Source organism: Pinus tabuliformis, chromosome 4_1 (genome assembly GCF_031772625.1).
Source record: "Pinus tabuliformis cultivar Carrire ecotype Pingquan chromosome 4_1, CPIR1, whole genome shotgun sequence".
Taxonomy (NCBI): Eukaryota; Viridiplantae; Streptophyta; class Pinopsida; order Pinales; family Pinaceae; genus Pinus; species Pinus tabuliformis.
In genome coordinates this window covers 987,123,472-987,135,085 of record NC_142303.1, presented here as the reverse complement: position 1 = coordinate 987,135,085, position 11,614 = coordinate 987,123,472, and the positions used below count along the sequence as shown (strand labels likewise).

Sequence of the window (11,614 nt, the reverse complement as noted above, 5' to 3'; positions counted from 1 at the left end):
AGTTACTTTTCTCAAATTTGTATGTTAAAACATTTATTTGCAACCTGGTACAATTGCTAATTTTATTCTATTAGAAATATTATACTTATTTTAGAAAAATTAGCAAAAATATTCCTAGAATTTTTCTCTTCTAGAGAATGATCCTTAGAATTATTTTCATGAGAAATTTAACACTTCATTTCTGAATTCTACTTATAGCATTGGTTCACGTTTCTTTCCGCTAAAAGTGAAATCCTTTCACTTTCACACAAAGCGTGACCTCTCTAAGGGAATACATCACTCACATATACGATAAAAATATGAGCATACAGCTGCTCATTGATTCTCTTTAGAATCCACGTGTTGCATTTTTGTGTCCATTCATCTTATAGTTTATTCTGAGCTTAGAGAACATTGCGCACACACCTCTTATCATTTATGTAAACAGTTTTAACTATTTTTCCTCATTATTACGTATGAAATTTGTTGGAGTTGTCTTTAAAGAGTTTTTTTGGAAGTTTTTTGGGTGGATTTTTCTGGTCAAAATCCGGTAGCAATTTATTGAAATCGCAAGTTTGATAGCTAATTTCTGCACAATCAAAACGTCCCGGAGGTTTTGCAGGGTGCTGAATCCAAATATGCAATTAAAAAACCATTTTAAATAATACAAATCAAGATTAACCTCAATTTTTTCTGCCGAATTCCGTCACCAAAATTTCCAAAAAATCACACTAAAGACAACTCCAAATTTGTTCCCTACCATCCATCTCAGTAACTTATTCGTCAAGCCATTGTTATGAAAACATAACGCTGGGAGAATAAAGTGTAACGTTCCATGTACTTGCTAAGTGAAAGTGAAAGTGAAAGTACGAGCCTCAACCGAGTGCGTGCGTTTGCACACATTTAAATTAGATTCTCTTTGCTCATATAGATTCTCTTTGCTCATATAGATGATGTTTATTTATAATTAGATTCTCTTAGCTCATATAGATGATGTTTATTATAAATTTAACTTGAATGCACCGCATGCCGTGTTTATTATAAATTTAACTTGGATGCAACTTCGTGACACTTATTTTATATAGAATGCACGAATTATCATATTCCATTTTTTCAGAGGGTCCCGCTGTCTTTGGCCAGTCTTATTTACTCTGTTTTATTATGTTATTGAGCCATAAATATTTAGCGCAGTATATGCTGCTGTACGATAATGTACTTGTTTCGATTGAAAGGAAATCCAAAAATAAACCTATAATGTCTTAACACATTTATAGTTTGATATTAACCAGTCTTATTTACTTTGTTTTATTATGTTATCTCACCATAAACACTGGGGCGGTATGGGGTAGTATGGTACAATGTCTTAACACATTTATAGTTTAATATTAACAAGTCTTATTTACTTTGTTTTATTATGTTATCTCACCATAAATACTGGGGCGGTATGGGGGTAGTATGTACCATAGTTTAATAATATACTTATTTAATCCAAAAATAAACATATACTGCCCCAACACATTTACAGCTCAATAACATAGCATAATAAATAATAACGCTTGCCTTGTTTTTCTTGTTTTTACAGTCTCCAGTTTGCACTGAATCAAACATGTAACACACAAAGTACACAATAACTAACACAGCCTGCAATGCTAAAATCCCATATGCTTCTTCTTTGTATTTTACAATGTCTCTTATACATAAAATCCTAACATCATAGTCAAATTATGTCGACGCAGTGCAAGCTACGAAATATTATGGTCTACATGACCGGTACTAGATGACCCGTGTGCAGGGTGAGGAGAGGCAGAGGCTCTCATATTTCTTCACTTAAAGTTATGTCGATACCCAGACCGCTCCGAAACATTATTTTGAGTGTGATCATAATGTACAGATGAGTGAATCTCACACCATCATTAACGCTCATCATATTCATATTAAGAGAGTTCAAGCTCACAGTACTAATAATATACTAATCTCATACATACGAGCAGTTCAAGAAACAGGTGGTACTTAGGAGAGGCTACTACTTTCATGCGCACTCTGGTGGAGGAGTGGGAAATCTGACTGAATCTTTGCAGTAATCGTAAGTCATGTATTTCTCGTGTACCCACTTGAGCTGCATTCTCTGCTTTGCGTTAAGTGAAGTGTAGGCTGGTTGATCCCACCACGAAGAGCATCTCCTCATCAATGACTGCGGACCGCTGTCTTTGCAAGCTTCGATGTTGAAATTCTTGTATGTGGAAATGAAAGGCGCGTGGCTCCAATCGGTCTTTACGCGGCCACCTTGAGTAGCCCAGTCGTCTGCGTTCCATATTGAAGAGAATACGCCCATAGGGCGGGTTTGAGGAAATGGGACTCCTCTTTTCTCATTGTTAGGAAAAACCCGGATGGGCACATCGTCCACAAAGAAACTGCTTCCATCCATCAAATAATCAATAGATTAAAAAACGTTGTAACTAACAAATTAACTAGGCATCATAATAATAATGATTAAATATATATACTCACACGACTTGCTGGCGATTCCAGAGAAAGGAGTAGGAATGGAAATCTACAGTGGGGTCAAACCATAAGAACATGCGTTGCTCCCTATTGCCACTCCCTTTTGAATAAACATTGGTCTGCACAGTGTATGGCTGTCCAGAAGTGTTCCCCAAAAATTCAAAGTCAAATTCATCGTGCTCATCCCCTTGGGAAGACATCTGCACCACCAAGTAATATTGAATCGTTACAGCTTCAAACCATTACAGAGTGCAAGCAATTCTTTTAGACAATAACAAATATAGTACAATATTTTTGTATGGAGAATGGTAGTTACATAGAAAGCAGTAACGGTGCCAACAGAGTCCCCAGGAATGAGTTTAATCTGCACATTCACTTTTCCAAAGATGTATGTGCTCTTGGAAGCAAACCCTGCACCTGCATACACATCCCAAAAATATAAATAAGGAATTAGTTATAAGAGCAACCAAAGCAGAAGCAGAGGTATAAAAATTTGGAAGAAAAACAAAATAATAAATACCAGAAACGGGATCGAGCTTGAGCTGGAGCAACTCCCCTTGGGACATTACATGATCAAGAGCCCAACTTGGATAGAATAAATCGTGGAAGGTTGCACATTGGCATCCCATTACCAGGCTACATAGCATTACCATTGTGAGAACCCACCAGCACATGATACGCCCTCCTTCGCATCTTGCCATTGCCAGTCTCGACACGTACGTTTATCAAAACTAGTGATGAAATGTAAGAAAGTTGAAGTAAACTCGTGGAAAAATGTAAGAAAGTTAAACCAAAGTGGTGATGGAACGTAAGAAAGTTGAAGCAAAGGATCAGCGTGGAGAAATAGCAAGGAAGATTGAATATATAGAAATGGTGACTTGACCGGCACGCAAACGAATGTGGAAGCTGAGAACTTTCTTGTGATGTGTCCATCGCCAAATGGCTCTGCTCCGTCGGCAGTTCCAACCCTTCGATCAATGTTTTCTCGTAACACCTTCATTATTGGCTGGCCAGTAGTCTTTGCCGACTCATAACTACTTTGCAGCTGGACAATGGGAAATGGGAAATATGCAAAAATGTTTTGTTTTATACGTATGTCCAATCGCTCAACTCAAGGATCCAGAGTCCAGATGGGGTTAGCATTGTGCAAGTTGGAATTCAGACGTGACAGTTTCGTGAAGATTGATACGACTGCAGCCAGGCTGGCGACTAGTTATTACCCGAGGAGGCTAATATTACACGAAACAATTCAAATCAGCCTGACCTGATGCAACTTAAAGGCATCAAAATATAAGCAAAAAACCAGTTCTTATGGTACTATCCATCTCTTTATTAAAGGGCTTTGGGAACATAAACTGCACGTACTGCAGTATGCGTGCCAGCGAGCGGACGGCCACTGATGGCCCAGGTTTTTAACAGCTGGATTATTGACAGCCAGCCATCGACATGCTCATGAGTTCGAGGCCTAAACTTTCCCTTGGCGGGCACTCAATGATCATATTTGAACGGCTGGTCTAAATATAATTGGAGAGATATATTTATCGGAGTTGTTTATAATGCGATTTTTTGGGAATTCGGTGGAAGAAATTGATGTTAAATCTTGATTTGTTGCAGTTAAAATGGTTTTTTAACTACATATTTGAATTCAGCACTCTGGAAAACCCCTACGCTTTCATTGTGCAGAAACTAGCTATCAAACTTGTGATTCCAATAAATTCCTGCCGGATTTCGACCGAAAAAACTCCCGAAAAAGCTTTGAAAAAGTGGCATTATAAACAACTGCATATTTATCTAATCCTATAGAGATGAAAAGTTATAAAAAAATAATATTTTTATTAAAAAGTCTATATTGAATAAATTTTAAAAAAAATGCCAACATAAAATACTGTTCTTCTAAATTTTTAAAATTTTAAATTAAGATTATCTCTATTCACATGTCTTTTGCCGCTTCGTGTTCCTTTTTATCCTTGCTTCATTACTCTTGCAAACACCACGTATGATTTGATTGAAAGTGGTTTCAATTTAATTTGATTGAAACTCATGAAACCCATTTTACAAGTATAGTCTGGAAACGGAAAAAAGGCAAAATCCCACCGTGATTGGATTACTTATTAAGTTACAGTAACAGTGGAAATTATATTGGTCAACTTCAGAAGAACCATGCTTACAACTTGAAGTCTAACATAAAAGTTTATAAACATTGCTCAAAACTTCTTACAAATATATGTTCCTTTTTAGGTCGCGAGATAGCAAACCTTTTTTTGGGAGACCTGAATGGGATTTCTCTGTAGAAATTGCATTAAAAAAATGAGATTTTGTTTTATTTGCGGGTGGAATTGGGATTCATATCATTCATTTGAGGATTAATTGTTTAATTGTTTCAAGTTTCTGATTTAGGATTAATTGTTTAATTGTTTCAAGTTTCTGGAATCAAAATGGCCTAAATATCAAAATGGCCTAAATATTGGTTAGAGTAAAAAAGTCTTCTATAATTTGCTGAAATCAAAATGGCCTAAATATTGGTTAGAGTAAAAAAGTCTTCTATAATTTGCTGAAATCAAAATGGCCTAAATATTGGTTAGAGTAAAAAAGTCTTCTATAATTTGCTGAAATCAAAATGGCCTAAATATTGGTTAAGGTTTGTTTTATTTGCTGGTGGAATTGGGGTTCATATCATCCATTTGAGGATTAATTGTTTAATTGTTTGAAGTTTCTGGAATCAAAATGGCCTAAATATTGGTTAAGGTAAAAAAGTTTTCTATAATTTTTAAATTATATTGTAAGAATACATCCATAAAAAGAATATTTTAGTAGATAAAACTAAATGATTGGATATTGGATGAGATTAAGAGATATCAACTTCAATAGAAAATATCCTAGTAAATGAGATTATATGATTGGATGAAATCAAGAGGGAATCTCACCGTCAATGACATGACCCAAACTACATCTCAAATTTATGGTCATATGCACTCTATGGTGTAAAGGTCATGAGTTCCAAACTTAGTGGGAAAAAATACAACCATGCTAAGGGCTAGTGTGGCCCAGGTCGGGTGTGATCCCTCCTTGACTCAAGTCACAGGTTAGGCATGTCAATCTCATCTCAGGACTCACATAACCTAGCAAACAAAAAAAACAAAAATACTCAAAATAATAATTAAAAATATTAAATACTAATAATAATAATAATTTTAACAATTTTTAAAAAATTATGGGAAAATAACTTTTTGAAAAAAAACAACCATTGAAATTTTAAAATTTAATAGAAGAAAAACATACAAAATACACAATAATAACACAAATAAAAACCAATAAAACATTTTTAAAAATAAAATTAATAATCTTTGCTTGGAGTAGCTCAATTGGCAACGGCTTTTGGAAATGAAGTCTAAATGGGAAGTCTTGGGTTCAAATAGTTGGACATGATGAAGATGTGGTCCAAACCAAGTTTACAAAAAATAATAATAAAATTAGTTTTTTTTTAAATAATTAATATATTTTTTAAAAAATGAAAAAAATATAAATTATAAAATGAAATATATATATATATATATATATATAAATTAATTTTAAAAATAAATAAAATTTAATTAAAAAACATTAAAAAATAATGTCTGCAAGGCATAGCCCCCTGCACACATATAGTAGCAAAAATGCTTTGGCGGTGGAGTCGACTAGCTTACTAGTCCCATCGCAATGGGGAGATGTTGGGTAGCACCCCCCAGGTGGTGTTGAGCATTGGGTTTTCATTGATGTCAACAAGACAAGTGTTGGCAAGCCACTTGTTGTCTATAAGAAGGATTATGAATGACAAGTGTTGGACCAACATTGAAAAAGGTCAAGTGTGCATGTCCTTGATGCCAAAGCAGCCTCTTAAGTAAATCAAGAAATAAGTGTTCAAAGTCAAGGAAAATGAAAAGGAAAGTTGCATCATCATGTAGCCCTCAATGAGACCTTTCCAATGGTAGGTGGCATGTCTTCTAACTCCTCACGGTTGAGGAGAAGAAAATTTTTGAAGTTAGCATTAAAATCACATCCAGTGGACATTACAGTTCAACCAAAAGACTGGTTAGACCTCAAGCAAAAAGACAATTTTAAACTCATATAAATTTCCATACATGTGATTCATTTGATGCAAGAAACATTTGGTTCTTGTTTAGTAGAAAATAAACATATCCGCGGTATAGTTTTAATCAAGGAGCAGGTCCAAATTTCTGAGAGGGCATTGTAGTTCAGGCTATTGGAAATTCAAGTTGAAAGTGTTTGTGGCATAATTCTTGAAGGTTTCTCTTTTTTTAAAGGCTTAGTTGTAGGCTAAGTTTTGATTTTAAAAGAGGTTGATTTCTTTATGTTGGAGGCCGAGAACAAGGTTTGTTTTTAGTACGAGATTCAGTCATAGTTAAGAGGTTGAGTCTCAACCCTATTTGAGGCTTAGTTCTCTTCAAGCCAAGTTCTCCTAAAGAATACTTAATTCTATTCAGTTGAGGAGGCCAAGCCCTAGCGCTATTAGAGGCCACTTATTGTTGAGGAGGTTGAGCCCTAACTCTGTTGGAGGCCCTTGGTAGCATAGTTATGAGGCCAAATTTTGTGATATTCTCAACCTATTTTTTAATATAGGCTAAGTTTTGTTTTTTTTTAAGGACGAACCAAGGAACAGTAAGTAGACTTTCGGTTTCTGAAGGAAAAGGTTATGTTAGAGGTGATTATCATGTTGTGTAAACGCTGAAGTTTTTTTTATATTATTAATCAAGACTGAGCTTGTGACTAAGGGCATACTTGATGTATCCTTGGCTATGCAAAATTGATGTAATACTTGGTTGAGTATGGAGAGAGGATTCATGACATAAAGAAGGTAGATCTGAAGCAGGACTAAGACAAGTAGAAGAGTTCAAAGGAGTAGAGGTATGATTTGGATCAGTTTGATTATTGCAACTGAAGTGGACAGTGTTGAAGTATATTCACTTTCTGGCTACATCAATTTGAATATTAGCCACATATGGAACCAGTGGTCATGTTGTAAAATATGAGCTAAGGACAGTTGAAGACAAGGCAAGTGTGGGATGGTGACAGTGATCAGGCTTAATGTAGCAAACCTGATGATTGCATGGTTTTTGACGATTTGCTAATGAATTAAGAAGTTCTTGACAATAAATCTACAGTATAACTTGAGAGTTGAGTTGGTGCTCATCTGGAGATTAGAGTTTCCAAGTGGGTTGGTGTCTACCAATTTTGTTGAGTTGGTGCTTAGCTGAGGAGGTTGGAGCCTATGAAGTTGTTGAGTTGGTTTTGAGATAGGAGATTAGTGTCTCATATGGGTTGGTGATGCAGGAGCATTCAGGCCTAGTCAGCAATGTGATGGCATGATCACATGTTGTGACTAACAAGGGGTTGGAAGACAAGAGTTTAGTTAATTTTATTTATTTAAATGTGTGAGAGTGTTTATTTATTGTCAAAAATTATTAAAAAGGGTATAGTGGCTGATTGATCCTCCCTGTGTGGAGATCAGGCCAAACAGTTAGATTTATTTGGTTTGAATAGAATATGAGGGATTTGAAAGCTTAATTTAGCGTTTGGTTTAGAAAAGAATGGAGTTGAAGAGATTCTTTAGGAGAGAGTGAGAGATTTCTGGATCTGAACCAATTTTGGTTCATGAATCCACTTTTGTATAAATTGTGATCTTTTTGTATAATTCAGAGGTTGGATAGGTTAGTGAGAGAGAAGCTAGAGAGGTTAGATAGGTTAGTTAGAGGTTTGAGAGAAGCCAAAGAGGAGAGAGTGAGTGTTTCAAGATTGAAATAGTGCCTTTTGTTGATGTAATCGAGTTAGAGGGTCGAGACTCTGTAAATTCATTATATTGAATAAATGATTTTGTGTGTATGTGAATGGCCCATATCTATTGAAGTCCTTCGCTTGTCTCTGTACATATTAGCCTACGGAATACATCAGGCATTATGTTCTATTTTTATGCTTTACAGTTATAAAACACGGCGTTCAATGTTTTATTACAGTCCATAGTGTAGCACAGTGGCTGAACCGCTTTAACCCAGTCATCGCCCAAAGATATCATAGCTTAATGTTAAGTAAGCAATGTCATGTGTGAAAACAGAGTATGGTGGAGAAACGGGTTTATAACACAGATTCCATCAAAAACAGGTGAGATTAAGTTACAAAAGGAAGTGATGTAACAATGCTCAGGGGCCGTTGGATCCGTAAGACCAACGGACAAGATTGAATCGCTGGGAACAAAGTCAATGTAATATTGAATCGGAAAACTTGTTTTACAAAGGGGCGTCTTCAGGTTTAAAGAGTTGCGATTGTGATCACACCGATATATCGCATAGGCGGAAGTCTTTGTGGAGGACCGGGCCCTAACCCTTTGTAAACTTCGATAGCGACATGGCGATGAAACGGGGACCGTTGGATCATACACTTGATCAACAGCAGAGATATGGCGCGCGTATTAACTAAAGAATGGTTTCCAAACGGTGGTAAGCGGTTATCGAGCGGCCTCAAAAGCCATAAGCGGTTTTTCCAATCCGGACTTGATGGGGTTATGAGCAATGATTAAATTAAATTGAAATCTGGGAACGATTGGACTGTCCATTGAACGAATGATCGGACGGATATTCGGCGTGAACAAGCGTGAATATTAATTTCAAATCTGGACCCGATGGATTTTATAGAGGCGGACTCAATTTCATTTGAGTTCCGGCCTTAAGATTTTGAATGGTTTTTCCATGTATTCTGTGTAAATGCGGAGATTAGAGGATGCAAATAAAGCATATGGAAAGGCGGACCCGAAAGATTTATAAAAGCGGGTTTATGTATTTTGAGTTCCGGGATATGAGTTCAGAGTGGGTTTTTTCCCGTATTTCCTTTGTATTATGATAAAGTTGTATAGCAGGAGTTTTCAAAGGAAAAGCAAGAACAACGCTTCTGATATAATGTGCGGGCAGGTTTTAAAGGCTTAAGGCTTCATTACCAATGCTTCCGATGTGGTGGCATTAACCACAGTTTTAGGCCGATAGTTGTATATATGAAGGGGGAATTACCTTTGTGATCGGATTCCGCCATCAAGGGGTTTCCTGCATCAGTTGGTGCCCACAAATTCATTAAATTGGCACTCAGTCAAGGGGTTGGTGTATCTCATATGTTGGAGCCTATGAAAGTTTAGTTGGATCTGATCAAACTTGATTGTACTCTTTATTTTAAGAAAAAAAATTCTTCCAGTTATAAATCCTTTATGTTCATGTGTTCATTTTCGAATGATTAATGTAATGATTTGTTGATTAAACATTGGATAATAAATGAAATATTGATTCACCACGCCCCCCTCCCCTCTTATTATTTCCAACAATTGGTATCAGAGTCGGTACCTTCAATCATAGCCTAACAGCTGGAAGGAAGATCCCCGAAGAACAAATGGCAAGGTAAAGGAAAGCCTCCAAATCCTCTGAAGAAATCTTCTCTTAGTCATGAATTCAAGAGTCAATCAGGTTGGAAAAGCCCCCTTGTTTGATGGAACAAACTATGTATCATGGAGCTCAAGAATGCAGTTCTATTTGATGGCTCTAGGATATGATGTCTATTTGGTGTGGTGCCTGATTATCTTTTTTATTCAGAGGTCTTGTTTCAGTCGGGTGTATACCCTAGGAACATTGTAAAATATTGTAATTTCATAAAATTACCTTGTAAATATTATAATTTCATTGTCAATCTGGGTTGTTCATTATGCGGATGATTTAACAATAGAAATTATGTTAATTTAGGGTTTTTTTTCCCCTAGAAGGCAACCCTTGGTTTATATGAGGGAATCGTATTGTGGTTCCGTATTATTATTCTGAGCATGAAAGAGAGAGGAGAGTGTGTGAGAGGGAAGAGTAAAATACAGTGGATCTGTTGTAGGTTGTACCTCTTCATTTTATTGGATAATAAAAAAGGAAGGACGGGTTGTTTCTCCATGGACATATCCCAAATTAGGTGAACCATGTATATCTATGTCTCTCTTGTTTTATGTGTTTATGTATTTGTGTTTCCGCAATATTTTGTGGATTTCATTGCTCTGTTAATTATTTGTAACAATTTCTGGGATTCAGTTGTTACAGGGTACACAACCTCAAAAACTCCATCAACAGATGCAGCTGCAAAAGAGTCAAGGGAAAACAACACAAAAGCATTGAAAGCCATCTTGAATGGCCTATCAAATTTTGTGAGAGTCAAAGTGGGACAATTCTCATCAGCCAAAGAGCTTTGGAAAAAGCTTCAAAATATCTACTTGAAGGAATCCTCTCTCATGACCACAGAACCAGAACATGTGGATCAAGAATACAAAGATGAAGGAAAAACTGAAAACACCAAAAACATGAAAGACTATGAAAATGAAGAAGAGGCTGAAGAAGACCCTAAAGCAAAGCTTGTGGCTACTCTAAAAGAAATAAATAGATTGAAAGAAGAAAATAAATATCTTAAGAAGTTGATGCAAGACGTTGAAGAGAAGAATCATGACATTGATGGTACAAAGGAAGAAGTTGTCCTCTTAAGACTCCAATTAGAAGAAGCATAAAGAAGAGAAGGAATTTTGGCAAGTCATCTCAAATAGAGATCTGAGTACTTGAACAAACATGAATCAGAATTTGCCCAACAAGAGAAAAATCTTGAAGAATAAATTATTTCTTTGAAGACCTAACTTGAAGAAGCAAGAAGAGTTGAAGAAGTAATGAAAATCAAAACATTGAAGAAAGAAGAGGATTGATACATGTGTGAGAAAGAATTTGTTTCACTAAGGGTTGAGGTTGAAAAGCTCAATAAAAATTTGAGGAGCACACAAGTATTAAATGACATCCTTAGTCACCAAATATCACCATGCGACAAATCAGGTCTTGGTTATACAAGTGAGGTAAGCTCCAAGTTTTCAAAGGTTAAGTATGAATAAAAACTAGAAGCCATCATCCTTCAACAGTCAAATCACAAGAAAATTCAAAACAAATATGAAAGTATTACTAGTCCAAGAAGTTGTGTTGATGCTCTCAAGGGATCCATACACAGTGCAAGCAGCAATAAGGATCAACAGAATATTAGACCTCCTCCAAGGTATAACAACTTTAGGAGATCGCTAAGAGAATGCTACTCCTCT

The 11,614-nt window shown here is 36.0% G+C and overlaps 1 protein-coding gene across 1 annotated transcript; it reads right to left on the bottom strand.

Moving 5' to 3' along the window:
- Positions 1 to 1,626: 1,626 nt before the first annotated feature.
- Positions 1,627 to 3,325, bottom strand: LOC149179450 (xyloglucan endotransglucosylase protein 6-like). Its single transcript, XM_089420664.1, has 4 exons — positions 3,002 to 3,325; positions 2,798 to 2,898; positions 2,488 to 2,681; positions 1,627 to 2,390 (listed from the first exon to the last, which is right to left on the bottom strand). The coding sequence occupies exons 1-4, from the start codon at positions 3,180 to 3,182 to the stop codon at positions 2,009 to 2,011; spliced, it is 858 nt and encodes a 285-aa protein (XP_089276790.1). The 5' UTR covers positions 3,183 to 3,325; the 3' UTR covers positions 1,627 to 2,008.
- Between the last annotated feature and the right edge of the window lie 8,289 nt (positions 3,326 to 11,614).